We start from the raw sequence: 15,568 nt of genomic DNA, 5'->3' as shown, positions 1-15,568 counted from the left end.
ACACGAAGAGGCAACTTTAGTATAAAATGAATGGGGACCGCTGACTGTGTTACAGTTGGCTTTAACAAAGACTTCAGCTGCCCTTTGGGTTGTTTGCAATTCAATGTTGTTGTTTTTTTCTTTTTTGCTTGTCTCTTTATTCATTTATTTATAGTGCAATCTAGTCCCCAGCTATACGTGAGTAAATACAGCATCCTAACATCACATTCAAACAAACAAAACCTAAATGTTTAGAGGGGAATAACAATATTTGTGCTAACAAAATCAAGACGCTGGTGAGCGAGTTTCAGTGAAATTTCTATACTAAATATGTGGACACCCGTTTATATTCTATCTCTTCGGTCTTAAAACCCAAAATTTCCCCCCCCAATTCATGAACAAATACACTGAAGAACGAACTTGGAAGAAGCCACCCGTTTAGAAATGGTGCTTTTCAAATCATTAGTTTGTCTGTATAAAGTAATGACACAAAATCCTGACATCTAATGGGATATACAGACAATATCTTCATGGAAAAATATAGGATGACTAGTTGTATGGAGAACCTGGTCCATACAGAATATCAGATACCTGGGCAGCTTCAATTAAAAAGTCAAGTTATTCCGTATGGTGGTCTGCCCAGTCTACCCAAAAATTATAGGAAAAATGGACCGCCAATATATTATTATAGTAAATACCCTGTTGATTTGTCAAAACAATTAGCAAATAGACATTTTATATTAAAATATATTAATTAAAATATATTACTTTGATTAACTAGTCAAGACAATAAAAACAACTTTTGATTATTTTTGTTTTCTTTAAGGTGACTTTGGCATATTTACCTTGGAAATTAATTGCTATAAAACAGGCCTATTCTGCACCTTCAGGAGAATCTAAAATATATTTGCTATATCTTTTTTTTTCATTCATTTTTTTGTAACCAGCAATAAACAATAAGTTAGTTGATGCAACACTCCAAACTGGCCTTCGTCTGCGTAACGTGTGGTAAACGCTCCCATTATAGAATACGTCATAAAAGGTGTAACAAGTGTGCTGTGCATCGTATACATACTGCACATTAATGCACATACCAAGCTATTCTCATACCACAGTAATAAAGAAGCACATCTTTCATTTTGCCGGAGTGAAGTGTTGCACTCATCCTGGTGACATTTGTACCCGCTAATAATTTTTGCGTGCTGTGCTACATCCATCTATGATTAGCTTAGCATTTCTTAAAGTTTCTCTCGAGTTCCTTTCCACAATAAAACATATTTTGTAATAGACCAGATATGCTCAAGCAAGATGTGCTGCACAAATAAGATCACAAAAACGTCTACATCTAGGCAAATACCATAAATGAGCGAATATGTACAGTGAGAAATGAATCATTTTCTCCATCTGCCTCGAGTGTTTTTTTTTTTTTTTTAAAACTGCTTTCCACTGCTGGTCTATCTATACACAGAGAAACACGAAATCCGTCACTTCCCCCGGAGGTCCGATATCTACAAACCAGCTTGTTGAGGACGAAAGCGCAGGTTTACACAGTAGGAAGTGGCAGGATCTTCAATGTCAAAGATCTGCTGAAGAGAACATAAAGGCCTTTTATATAAAGATTCTTCTTTTCTCAAATGTATAAATTTAAGTGCTGTACACAGTCACAACCTCATATCCAGATGGTTTTCAAGTGTTTCCTCTCATAGCGATGTGATGTGCAATCCTCAGGAGTAGATTTTTAAATTTCTTTTTTTTAAATAAAGTTGTCATTCAAAAAAATCGTATATGTTTTACTAAAACTATACAGCTTCTTTCTAGTTAATAAATCTGAGTGTAGTCAGTAATAAATGTACAGTTTTATATAAAATAGTTATGGTAAGTTGTACTTCCCTGCCACGTGAGCATAAAAGCCAAACAGGAGGTACTCTACAACCAATGATTATCATCAGCACCCCCTTCTTTTTTTTTTTTGCCTTGAAACCATAACTGATTAGGCCCAATGATAAAAACTGTCAGTCTAAAGCACAACAGTCATTAGGTTCTAAAAAAAATAACATTCATTTCCCTCCTTTTTTTTTTTTTTTTTTTTTTAAAAACTACACACGCACGCACGCACACACACACACGTTTAAATGTTTAAAAAAATATATCACACTAAATCTAACTGAGTGCAAACTTTGCCAGATTTGAGATTCCTCGCCTATCTGACAGACCACTTGTTTGATTGAAAAAGGATTGGCGTTTCTTTCACACAATTGCACAGAACGGCTTCTCTCGAATGTTGGTAGAAAAACAAGCGCGTCCAGTGAAAAGTCTTGCTTTTCCCAACCTGATAGCGTTTGTTAAGCCTGGAGCACGACTGATAAGTCATCTTGTGCCGAGTCGAAAAAACCTGCGCCTGATTTGTGCCTCGAAGAAACAAGTCAAAAGGAGTTACAGTCATTACTTTCATATCATCGTACCACTAAACATGACACGCACAGTTTTGAGGGACCGATACAGTCATCGTGGCAAAAGGCTCCACACCCTTTGCACATGATCATGGCCTTGAGCCGGCAGTAGCATTTTGACTGGACGTCCTCCATGTTGGAGCCCTCCATGAATGACTGTTCGGGCGAGGGCTCTCCCTGGCCGCTGTGGTCCAACGTGTGACCGGCAGGTATGGTGGTGACGGTCACCGAGAAAGACATGACGCTTCCATGGACGCTGCTGGTATGGGCCTCTGTTGAGGACGTGGAAGAGCCGGTGACGGCAGTGCTGCGGTTCAAAGTCTGAGGTACGGACATGCTGATGGTGCCGCCGTAGCACGGCGCCGCCACGGGCTCCTGATTATCGAGCGTCCTCTGGCTTAGAAAGGCAGCCGACCGCTGCTGACCGGGGTCCGCGTGGCTAAGATATGGCTCGGAGTTTCCTTGATTACTATTGCAGAGTTCGAGGTGCCTGCGGTGTGGCTGGGAAGTAGAGCTGGTGTCTTTTGCTGCATTATCCTCTGATCCAGACTCGGTCTTAATACCAGAGCAATTCTGAAAGCTCGCCGTTTCTTCAGTCTTTGTTATCGAGTGTCCTTGATGCTCCGTTTTCACTGCAGATGAAAAAACTTTCCGGGTTGCGTCTTCTTCGTTAGCCATCTCCTCTCCCTCGGTGCTTTCTGTTTTTAAACTGGATGTGTTCGGGATGAGGGACAGATGCAGTCTTCTGCTCTCCGGTCCTCGACCGTACGTGGAAACATTGAGCAGGTAATGTCCCGTCATGGCAGGCCTGGGCATCCTCTTCCTACCCAAAAAGCCAACGGATATCCTAGATTGGTCCTGACATTCCTCTGAATGCAACAGCTGATGCACTTTGTACTGAGGCGGTTGAGGCCTGACACATCCATAAGGCTGGCTCTGTTGGGCTTTCCTCTGCATGAGGGCCTGAAGGATTTGTTCCTGACTCTCCTTGTCAGGAAGTTCCCTGTGATGTTTTGTGTACTCAGAGAGAGCGGCGAGTCGCCCTGCTGCAGTAACTTGCTGTGGCGTCTGCTTATCGGCTCTGTGCTCGCTAGAATGGGATGTCTTCCCCTTATAACTGGAGGGCACGGTTGACGTCTTGACTTCTACCTTGGAGAGCGGTTTTGGGAGGATCTGCTCCAGCGGGACCTCTTTGCCCTGCAGGAGCTGAGTGACCAGCGGGTTGTTTGCAGGGATGCAGGAGCTAGTTCTGCTGGATGATCCAGCAGTCGATGGGGTTTCCTGTTCATTTGGAGCAGGCGTGGATGAAAGTTGAATTGAACCATTGGGACTCTTTTCAATGCCAAGAAATTCAGCTGGATGACCTCTCTGTTTGTCCTCAGCTTTGCTCATGTTACATGTTTGAGACTGGTTGGGGCTAAGGTGACCAAGAGAACCCACCGAGGATGGAGCAGGCGTACTGCTGTTACTGCTGGTGGCTGGTATCCTACCTAAGGACTGAGGGGATGTCGAGTTGGAACTGGGAGAGGGAGTCTGCTCCCTGCTGCCTCCCCCTGGCCCGGGGCCTGCCACGGCCCCTTTCAATGTGGACGATATTGCCGCCGCTGCAGCTCGCTGTGCCCGAGCAAACTGGGCTTTGGCTTTGATGTCAGCCAGTGTGCGAGCGCCAGTGCGGCCCGGACTGCTGAGAGGGCTCGGGAGGGGAGTCCTCGGTGAGACTTGACTCGGTGATACGGGAATGGGAAGAATTCGTGACACTGGGATCTGCAAAGTGAACAAAAACATGTTGAAAATTATTCCCAGACATGTACATGTCAAAAAATGTATTGAGTATTTTTTTCCAACACAGCTTACCATCTATGTATCATCCTCATAGCTACAACTCATTACTGTATGAAATTCAAGTATTTACTAGGGAAGTTTAGATAAAGAAATAAGCATGGACTGAAGTGCATGACTAAATGCAACTATTTTATTTTTCACATAATTTGTGCCATAACTCTGACTTGCAATCTCTCAAACTGCTGTAGCTTCAACCAGACCAGTTTTCTGCAAAGCTGCAAATGTATAAGATAAATCAAAAGATACATCCAGTGAAAATATGTAGCCTTACCTTGAGCGGTGGAACCCTCTGATTCGCTGTTGGACTTGGTGTTGCAGGGCTGGAGATGGATGAAGGTGAGGGCGATACAGAGGAGACAGACGACACAGAGGACACCGAGGACATGCGGGGTCTTTTCTCTGGGGTGAGTTCGCCCTCGGTCTCACTGAGAGACTTCCTTTTCAGCGGCTCTGAAGGTCCACTGGGCTCAGCGATGACGTCTTCATTCTCCACAGCAGGTTTAGCCACAGACATCGGCTGGTCCTCCTTCGGATCGGAACCAGTCTTTGGTGGAGGGCTGCTTTCCTTCACGGGCAAAGAGGGAAGTTCAGTTTTATCCTCCTTCACCTGCTCTTTTTGCTCCTTTTCAGGCAGGGGACACACTGAAGCTTTATCGGTGCGTCGCTCAACTTCTGGTGTTCTTCCTGCAGGTGTGTGTCCAGACTGGGCCATTATGCTCAACTTGCGATCCTCAGCGTACTGAGCGCGCCGCGTCTTCATGGGCTCTGTGGCGGGGCCAGGCAGTGCCTTCGGAGGCTGCTGTGACGATGTCTGTGTTGTCTTCGTGTCTTTAGCGACCACGTCAGTCTGGCGGCTGTCCTTGTTACACTTGGTTTCCTCTGGCGCTTGAGCGACAGGCCCCATGTGATGACGGGGGGACTGGGGCCGGGCAGACTCCTGATTCACATCAGCCTTTGTCAGCTCCTTGGATTCCTCATAGCTGATCCCCGAACTGTGCAGGAAGAAAGGAGAGCAGGGGCAAAGACAAAGAAATAAGTCCATAAATCAAAGGTTTTCTGATAGTGATTCATTTTTCACTCGCTTTCAGAGTAAAAATATACTGTGTTGGTTAGTTTCATTCATTTTTAATAATTTTTTGGGAAATCATCAACATTCATATTGATATAGGCAATACCTTTTTTTATGAATGAGTTATATTATACATGCATAAAACTCCTGTATTTATTGTCATGTCATCTTATTACTCTCAGTCATGAATCCAAACTCTCCAAATTGCAGTTATAAAATTAAATAATCTATACTGCCGTTTAAAAAAAAATTTCATTTATAACTGAATCACAGTAGTACATGCATACATTATCTGAAATTGAATCAGACGTTAGAACCTACTTTTCCCCATAATAGTTTTCAAAGAAAGCCTCCTTCCAGAGCTCAACTTTCTTTTCCTTTTCGATTTCTTGACGCATTCGAAGCTGCAGCTCAGGAGTAAATTCTCCTGTGGGGTAAGAAGGCACACATTTTTAATAACTGAAAATAAACCCTTGTATTAACTCTTATTAGGGGATGAATGCCGTTATCATGGAGAAACTGTTGAACTGACCCTCAGCCAGTCTCTCCTTCCACGACTGAGCTGCTGATGTGAAGAACTCGTTGTTTAAGGCAGAGCTAGTGACCTTCAGAAGGCCGTCCAAGCAAGCCTGGGGAGGGAAGCCACAATGTTATGACTAACGTCCTGACAATCACCATCACTGCATCAGTGCATTGACGTCTGGTTTGCATTCTTTATGTAAAATGTACAGGAGTACACCGAGAACGAGTAGAGAAAGAAATACTGTCTGCAGAAAATGAGAAATAGCTCATCCTACTAAATGATCAGTGAAATAACATTTTTTTCCCCAAATTATATAACCATAAATTCTATATCACCTGGCGGTCGACCTCAGGCAGAAGTTTGAGCAGCCTCTGTTGGCACTCAGGAGGCAACACAGAGAAGGTGTGCTTGTTGATGAGGGCTCTCAGGTTGGTGTTAACCAGAATAGAGTCCGGTGTCTCCACATCGATTTTACACTTGGTTCTCTTTATCTGCCCTGCAACGCCAAACATTGGAATCGTTGAGGTTTGAGGAACATCAGCTGAATAAATGTAGCAACTTTGTACAAATGAGTAAGATATAAAATCAACAAAAGATGGGGCCATCTAACCTTTTTCTTTAACAACACAATTGTGAACAATTTAAAGTCAGCAATTAACCAATCTTAATAGGTATGTTCAGTGGAAGGAAACAGGCTATTTGTGTGTGGCCACACAGTGTTGGTCAGTGTGTGAAATAATTTTACTTAAAAAAAACAACTACAATACAAGCATCATTGCCATTTGAAACTTTACTTAAGAATAAATTGAAGATTTGTTTGGGATCATTTTGAGCGGGGGCTTTTTAATTTAAACATTAAAAGTTTTGGCTGCGTCCTTCCAGGGTCACCCCAGCAGATTGCAGGTTTTATGCTGGATGACAGAAGCCGAGCCGTTGGGGGTATAAGGGAGGCCTAGTTCAGGGACACACAGGGACCCATAAAAACAGCGATGAACATTTAACAGCCCGTGTGAGTCTGATTTAAAATAAACTGAGACATGTTGTTATATATTCTGTGCACCAATAAAAGTTTACTCCAAAAAAGAACACGCTAAACCAATCTCTTAAACTATCTGCCTTCACACCCACAATGCATGAGTTCTGTGGTCTTTTAAAAGCACTGGAAGACTTGATTTGAACTGTCCCCCTTAAGCCCATGTTTAGTGAAGTTATCGTTTGTGTTCATATCGTTCATTTATCCATCCTTGACCTCATCTTCTCGGTTATCTTTTGCATTTAGTCTTATAAAAACATTTTCTTCTCTTTCTATATGCTGCGTTAATCTTCTCTGTGTAATTTATACTCACTTATATAAATTACATAAACTGAAGTACCTGTCTGACTTACCTGCACTGAGCCGACTTGACCTCTGGGAAACCTTCCTGGGTACGACCGGGTGGCATAAATCTATTCAAACAGACAAAGAAGAGCTGAAGGGAAAACTGGATAAATGCAGGACCGACATCTGACTGCTGCAGTTTCCATGTTAATGCTGCCAATTACATGAGTCACATTTGGCTGGTGAAGATACAAATCCTTTTTTGTTCTCGAGCTACAAGAGCCCAAGAATAACTGAACAATACTGGAGGACCGCATCAATAAGAGTCATTTAGTAATACAATGCAGTGTGTAATGTGATGCGATGAACCCTTGTAGACCATCCAAACAGAACAAAATCAGGTCTCGCTTCTCTGAGCTAAAAACAGATAAACTGTATAAAGCAGCACATAACACCGAGGACTGATTCATCGTGTAATAGTTGCCACCTACCAGTTTTTGTTGTAATGTTATCTGCCATATCTTTGATGGTCTTCAGAAGCAGTCTCGGGCTGGAGGCTGTTGGCATCCCCCCTTGTCTGCGCTGGTTTCTCTGCTGCTGTTGCTTCAAGGCCTTAAAGACAAGCGAAATAAGGAGGGAACAATGCCATGAGAAAAAGAGAGAGTGAATATGCGTAACCCTCTGTTTGCCTGCGACCGCTCCTCTGGGACCACTTGCATGGTTAAATAACAGTGCAGCAATGTAACATAGATTGCATAACACAAGCATAAAATCAACTCTATGTTCACCTCAAACACAATGTCAAAAAAAATGATCTAAGAGAATAGTGCAGGAAATCCCCACAGTGTTATGCTGTGTAAGTAAAATACATAAAAACTCTTTCTAGTTATAATATTTCAACATTTGAGTAAAATCGCTATGCGGTAGTGTTCCTAAATTACAAATTGGTGCTTTGGAGCTGAGAATTCCTCACCAGCACAGATGGAGTGAATAACAATCTGTGCAATCAAATCAAATAAAACACAAAGGAGGCAAAGCAGCCAAATGAAAAATACTAAATTGGTGTATTATGAGAACATTAATACTTTAAAACAAGAAAGAAAGAAAGAAAGAAAGAAAGAAAGAAAAAAAGAAAGAAAAAGAGTGCCTGCTGAAACACCAGCAGAGGTTTGGTAGTTTCCGTAGTGTGCAATGCATTCTGGGTAGTAAACGAACAAAGCGAACCGCGCAAATCAGAAGAAGCAGACGCAGAAAGAAAAGATGGAAAATATCTTGCGAGCAAACATGGAGTAGTGAAGAAGAAGTAATGAAAAAAGGCGCTCTTTAATATCTGGTCTGAAGACTATATATATATATATATATATATCTATTGCAGATGTTTGTGGCTTCCGATTAGCCACAAGCTAACTAGCCAAGCCACGCGGTTTGGTCCTGTCTCAGGCCCTGTTTACACGACAACGTTTCACGTGACAACACCTAATCCGCTAAAAAAAAGGAGTGCATTTACACTGCAGCAGCAGACACAGAGACAACGATGTAGTTAGTATGCCGGGCCACTGGAGGGCGCTGTTGCTTGACTTTGTAATGAAACTACACAAACGTGTGCAGAGAACAATACGCTATAAATGTGAAGAAAATGGAGAGCACCTGACATCCGCATGGACTGATGATGCATCGGATGCTTTCAGGGGTGAGTCTCAACTATTAAACCACTGATCTGGACGATAAAACTAGAATATGGACCTCGAGTCGTACCACTACGCGGCCGCCATGTTTGTTTACAACTGAATGAGCAGGAGGGAGGGGGAGAGATGTGCATGCGCAGTAACAGGCTCTGTAGCCTCCGGCAGTCTCGGCAGGAGGGATTTGCGCCGTGAAAGAATCTTTCCACCTTGGGAGCCGGATTAAAAACTTTGCGGATACTGTGCATCCGCAAACTGGTGCCGTGTAAACAGACCCCCCAAAAGTGAAGAAAGTTTTGCGGATACACTCGAATTCGTTGTCGCGTAAACGGGGCCTCAAAGAGCCACCTGAACCAAAGCAAGGTGTGAAAATTCTCGCCTCCCCTCCCTCCCAAGTGAACCGAGTCCCGGTCTTGCATCCTTATGCTGCAGGTCGAGTAGGACAGGATTTTTACAGCATTATCCAAGCACGAGGGTGTGGCAGGAGCTCGTGTTGCATCCAAGATGAATCCTCGTACAAACAGTGATGCCTCAACTGCGCGTCTAATATAATGCATGGAAATTTAAGACATGAGGAAATAGAGAGATTGTTTCCAGTACCTGTTTCAGTGCTTTCTTGCTGTGTTTCTGTGAGGGAGAGATGATCTTACTGGTGGGGACAGACGGCGACGAGCATCGGGGCTGAGGAGACGACGGCTGTGATTGCAGCTTGGAGGGAACTACGAGATACAGAAGCAAAACAGATGTTTCAATATACATTTCCTGAGGGCGGTGTGCAGAGTTTAGAACACTGAGCTATTGTTTTGATGAAACTGAAACCAATTTCACACACAAAAGAACAGATTACATTACCCGGCTAAAATATTATATTACTGGAAAGCCTGTTCGGAGCCACTCATCTTTTTCTCTCTCTGACACCCATTTCTAATGAAACAGCTTCTCCAGATAATGTAGCCGTTTTATTTGTTTCTCCCTCAGTAACATCTCATTTGCATTTGACTTTGTGCTTCTTTGCATTGATTATTTCAGAAATAAACTACATCCAAGTCCTCCTACTCAGCTGTGCACCAAGGTTATTTCCTTGGCAGTTTCTAACTTGTGCATAATAAGGAAGTAGTCACGGGTCACAATGAGAAAATACAGTTTCCTGTTTAAACAGTCACTTCAAATCTGCAAGTGAGAAAGAGAAATAATTAAGAGTCCGCTTGAGACCAGTCAGAGGAAAAACACGACAATTGGCGCTTGATGAAAAGCTCATTCTTTGAAATTTGCAATCAGGCACAATCAGGTGTGTGTTATTCACAATAAAGCAGAACTTTAACCCCGTGGATAAACACAAAAGAGCGAGGGCTGCTGTGATGTGACCGCGATGTGCCGCCTGCAGCCTTTCTATTGACAGTTACTGGGAGACACAGAATTTTGCTTGACGATAGAAACCCACCTTTTGCTATGACCATGTTTGTCGCTCAGTGCATCCCAGGTAAAAAGGCAATGATGAGATGTTTTAATCTTTACGCTTGTGGTTAAGCCACTCTCTCTGAGCTTCACTTGTTTACAGCTACTTCGACTGGCTTCCTGTGTTTCTGCAGCAACTTGCAACAGCTGAGAAAGGGCGTTTACTCATTTTGACATAATACGACCAATCAGCGTAAGTCGGGCAAAAAATGAACCAAGCATTTTTTTCTTGTTTAATCATTTAACTGAATAATACAGCGAAAAAGGGTCATGTGAGCTGCAAGACTTCCTTTAAAACTTATATATTCTTTTTGGTAATCACTTAATGCAAGCCACAAGAGAATTAACAGAGAAAATGTCCATATTTGTTGTGACCGTTTGATTTCAGTGCAGCATTAGTTCATCTCAGTACATTTGCCGTTTCTGAAGCAACCGTCGGAGGTTTTCTGAGAACACAGATCCTTAATATGTCATAATCATAATCACTCAGGAGATTGCAAAGATAACACTGATCTGTAGCATGTCATTCAACAGACGAGGTGAAAATCATTAAACGTTATGAATCGATTTGCCGCTTTTCATGATTAATGCAGAACTGGCTGTGTGGCAGATTACATGCAAACAGTAAGGAAGTGTGAAGGAGTCCGTGTTTCCAGTCAACTAGTTGTCACGGTAACCGTTGACCGTCTTCAAACAACATTAATGTTTGATATTCATCACAACATGTTAAAAACACAGAAAAGTGTAGCAGTCCTCGGAAATGACAGCCGATGGGTTTATGAAGATTTGATGGCTTGTAGATTCTCGCTGAGTGAACAAAGTGTCACAAAAAAAAAAAAAAACACAGATTGTACGGAAAACGCTTGTACGTAAACGAAGACAGACTTGACTATGTTAAGATCAAAGCTCTGTGGCCACCGCGCCATCAATTCAAGGGCTTCTTGTTCTTCTTTACGTTGAAGGTTGTCCTTATTAACCACCGGCTATATGTTTGGAGTTGTTTTCCTCTGCTCCAGAATAGTTTGGGAGTCAATCAGTTTAACTTACACTTAAAACTTACATGTTTGACAGGAAGCATTAGATTACACCAGCCCAAATGCAAGTAGTGTCACCAAGTTTAGGTTTAAAAGTCACATTGATTGAACATAAGCCACACACGCACAGAACTATGATGAAGCAAAGTAGATGCAGATATTACAAATACTTTCCCGATAGTGACACTTCACAGTGTATGCAGTGACTTGTGCTTTTTGATAGAAACCGAGCAAAAATAATCCAAGAGAACAACACAAGCACATCCGTCTACTGCGATCGATGAACCTTGCCTGAGGAGGCCACATTGAGTTATGTGGTCAACGACTAACTGGTTTTATTAAAGCTGCATTCTGTGCAAAATACCTCTCCGCATCCATCTCCCTCTCCTGCCCTCTGGAGTGATGGCACCACCGTTGTTTTCTGAGCTTCGGGAGTCAGAAAGATTATCACTGCTCTCCTCAGAGTCCTCTTCCGATAGCTCTTTCACCACATCCGAGATGCCCTTCTGCAGGAAAAAGAGCACACAATATATATTACAGAGTAGAAGTAGCCAAACAGAGATAAATCAAAAAAATAACTCCCTGTGCCGTATTCAACCACATCACACACAAACACCTTTTACTCACAGCAGGCATAAGGTGCTGAAACACTTTTCTCTTTTGTGAACCTGGCATATAAACTCTGAGTATCTACCTATTCAATTATGTCCACATGTCAAAAAAACTCACAGCTTTTATTTTCTATTGAAGTTAGTGCATTTCATCTCTTTGATTACAGGCTAGGTAATGCATTCTGTCAAACTAACCTTTAATGTATAGACTCCCATCCTGCCTGGAACTTTATAAAAGATCCCCTCCTCACCACGGGAATTTGTGTGCAGCATCGCATTCAGACATGCCAGCGGCGAGGTTCCACTGGATCACGAGAGAAAAACGTAAATTACACATCTGCTCTCTAATAAATCAGACAGCTGGAGGGAAAATAAACAATAGTAAAAGACACAGGAGGGGCAAAGGCTGGTCCGATAACTGGAGAGACACTGCACACATGCATCAGGAAGACGTACGTGAGTTTAGGTCAGATTCACACCTGCGTGGGGTCAGAAGGAAATATACTTTTTGTTGAATTAGTTGCATAACTTTAACCTAAAACTTCTCTGATCGTCGTCAGTGATTCTCAGACTGCACTAATGGCCTGGTGCATAAAATTCATCGCATGCAAAAACAAAATCCGGCTGTGAGCAAAAATAATTATTTCTTCTGCGTGTGTATTGGACCCAGTTTGCTCACTCTAACATGCACCTGAGGCAAATTGTGAGCAATGAAACTCACCAAGTTAAAGCAATAATCGGGTGACACATGTTCATTCGTTCCACTGGTCTCAGGAGTTCACACCGATGGTGTAATACTAGTAAATTGTAATTTTCTTGTAGATATATATATAGGAGACGACAGGAACTTTTATGCAACTGAAACTAGGACATGTTATTGTTAATAACATGCAAAAGGTGGTTCCAAAATAGCAGTGCAGTGAGTTGGTTAAAATAAAGGGTGGGGAGGCTAGCTTTTCCTTACCTTCTGGATGAGAACAGAGACAATGAAACGAAAAGAAATGAAACAATCATTATCAATTGATTCAAATATTTGTGACTATATAAGCAGAAGCGTACGCGGCGTGAGCAGCTGAGAACTGAGGAGGAAAGGCCGTGTTGTTGCCTCTCTCTCATTAAATGTCTCCTATGGGAAAAGACTTGTAAAACTTACGATGCCACAAACATGCTTACCTTATTTCCTTAAGCCTTTCTCTTTGGATGACCTGCAAGATTTCTTTATGGCTCATCGGTGTATTAGGATACTTCTCCAAAACCTAGAACAATAAAATAAAGGTTATTGAAAAAGTGCTCTGTGAAACTTAACATAAAAGTGTTATCTCCACAACCTCATGCCGAGAGGCAATTTTAGAGTCGCAGATTAACCTTGAATGCATGTTTTTGTACTGTCTACTGTTGCAGGAAACTGTACAAAACCCATGCATGCACAGAACATACAAACTGAACAATAAGGCACTTAACTTGGTAACAGAACTGGGGATTCTTGTTGCATTGTAGACAATGTAGTGAACAATTAACCTAGAAAGCCTGTTAAAGAGTACATGTTTTTTTGACATAACTGGGTGGATTCATGTTGTGTTCAATAGAGCCAGCCAGCATGTGGAGCATTTTATGAGTGGGAAGGTTTCAGTTTGTAACAAAGTGGTAAGGGGAGGAAAACGTTTTGTCTTCAGCTTACACCTTTCCATTGAATCCTGTTGTCTCATTTCACTTGACGCCATATGTTATTTTCTCTTCATTCTTTGGTTATTTTCAAGTGTTTCCCTTTTGCTGATTTGTTTTTCCTCTCTCTGGTTGGCTAAAATAAACAAACCCAGTAAGATTCCATACCCGCCTGAGATGACTGTGCTAACCACTGCTCCACATTGCTGTCCAATGTGACAAATGACTGCGAAATTATACTTTACAGGAGTTCTCAACATGTGTAGCTCCCCCATAACTGCATGAATTAGCTCAAATATCGGCACTGACTGCCTACAATCATGCTGGTAATAAATACCAGGTGGTTCACTCCAGAGGTCTAACTTTCACATGTGGTTGGGGTAATGTCATTCTAAGCAGCCCTGCCATATGTTATGACACGAACAGGGAATGTTGTGAGATCTCACACACTTTACATGCTCATGGCCCCTAAATGAAAAACATATATATACACAAGTATAATAATATAAGAAATAAATAACAGTGTTGTCATAAAAAAAGAGCAGTGTTTTGCTTTCATTTTAATTCGACATTGTATAGATTCCTTTAGCCTCTGTTGCATTTTAACCGGCATCTAAGAGAAATGTAACTTCACAGTTTATAAACTTATAAATTATTATATATGCATCCAGTTAGCCACGTCATGTCAGCAAACTGAGGACAATGAGTGATTTGGTCAAACTAGTGCGTCACTTGACAACAGATGTCCATGCGGGCAACAGATTAAGACCATTATGAGGCTGTTCGTGGGGGTTTTGACATATTGTACACACTAGCATGCTACGACAGACGGCTAGCTCTCGTGCTACATGCTAACTTTCTACTATCCTGTCGCCTCGAGCTGGCACGCCGCGGATTAGCTTTGTCATCTCATTTCTTATCCACGCAACATGAGTGCGCATCAGTTTATCGTGTGCTTGGGACGTTTCGTTGCGTTTCGCTTGCCGCAAAAAAACAAACTTGTTGACGGGCTGAGTTGCGTTTGCCGCGGCGAGCTAATGCTAACCAACATGACCGCTTCTCGGCGACTTCACGGGACTTCAGACCGTCCACGCGCAGCGGGCGTGTTTGGGCTGCAACATAGCTGGCATTGTGTAATTCCTGCATTTATAAGCTGGGGAGAAGGAGAAGGGAGAGCTCCGCGGCTAAAGTGACAGCTTCCAAACCGCGAACGCAAAGGCCTCTGCGCGCTGTACGCAACATCTTCCCCAGCAGGTCATGAACTCATAAACACAGTTGTACAAGTGGGAGCGTTCAAGGAAAACAACCACAACAAACGGCAGGTTGGGGGAAAAAAACACACACTGGAGTACCGTTTTGGCGGCTTCGGCCCACGTCCTCCCCTTCTTCTTCTTCTGTCGCTCCCTCATTGTGGACGTCCTGTCTGAGGAGTAGTGTTAAACGTGTCCGCTGCAGTTGAAATATTGCATTTAGTTACCGCGTAAGATCCACTCCGTCTGCCATGTTGGACTTACTGTAAAGAGTCATGTGACTGGAGGGGGGGTGGGGGGGGGGGGGGGACGTCATCTCACTGTATATAAATACCTGTCAGGTCCCGTCTGCGGCTCTCCGCGCGTGTGTTTACACCACGGTGTCAACTGCGATCACGATCAAGAGTTTTCGAGTGTGTTCGTTTATTTCCATATGTAAGCAAATGGCCTTTGCACAAGTTCACGACTATGAAGAAAATAAGGCAGCTAATCAAGAGAGCACTGCAAGCGTTCTTCACATTGTTTTTTTGGCTCACAATTACAATTGGCAAGAAATCGAAGCAACAATTCATCAAGCATACAGGATAAACCAGTGCAGAACAATCCCCCCCCCCCTCACACACACACACACACACACACACACACACACTGTTTTGGCAAGAAAAGGCATTGTAAAGTCTTTTTGCATGAAAG

General features: G+C 42.7%; 1 protein-coding gene across 2 annotated transcripts; it reads right to left on the bottom strand.

The window, feature by feature from the left end:
- Nucleotides 1–924: 924 nt before the first annotated feature.
- asxl2 (ASXL transcriptional regulator 2) lies at nucleotides 925–15,264 on the bottom strand. Of its 2 annotated transcripts, XM_080480372.1 has the most exons (12): nucleotides 14,978–15,264; nucleotides 13,137–13,219; nucleotides 12,159–12,267; nucleotides 11,717–11,858; nucleotides 9,464–9,582; nucleotides 7,673–7,793; nucleotides 7,250–7,309; nucleotides 6,199–6,359; nucleotides 5,873–5,969; nucleotides 5,662–5,767; nucleotides 4,543–5,263; nucleotides 925–4,193 (listed from the first exon to the last, which is right to left on the bottom strand). In XM_080480372.1, the coding sequence occupies exons 1-12, from the start codon at nucleotides 15,032–15,034 to the stop codon at nucleotides 2,433–2,435; spliced, it is 3,537 nt and encodes a 1,178-aa protein (XP_080336498.1). In that variant the 5' UTR covers nucleotides 15,035–15,264; the 3' UTR covers nucleotides 925–2,432. The 2 variants fall into 2 exon arrangements, with proteins under 2 accessions (XP_080336498.1, XP_080336499.1); XM_080480373.1 differs by lacking the exons at nucleotides 11,717–11,858; nucleotides 12,159–12,267; nucleotides 13,137–13,219; nucleotides 14,978–15,264 and adding an exon at nucleotides 10,305–10,450.
- Nucleotides 15,265–15,568: the final 304 nt, after the last annotated feature.

Source organism: Lipophrys pholis, assembly GCF_963383615.2.
Source record: "Lipophrys pholis genome assembly, chromosome: 14".
NCBI classification, from domain to species: Eukaryota; Metazoa; Chordata; class Actinopteri; order Blenniiformes; family Blenniidae; genus Lipophrys; species Lipophrys pholis.
The sequence above is the reverse complement of the archived record's forward strand: the minus strand, read 5'-3'. Positions and strand labels throughout refer to the sequence as shown.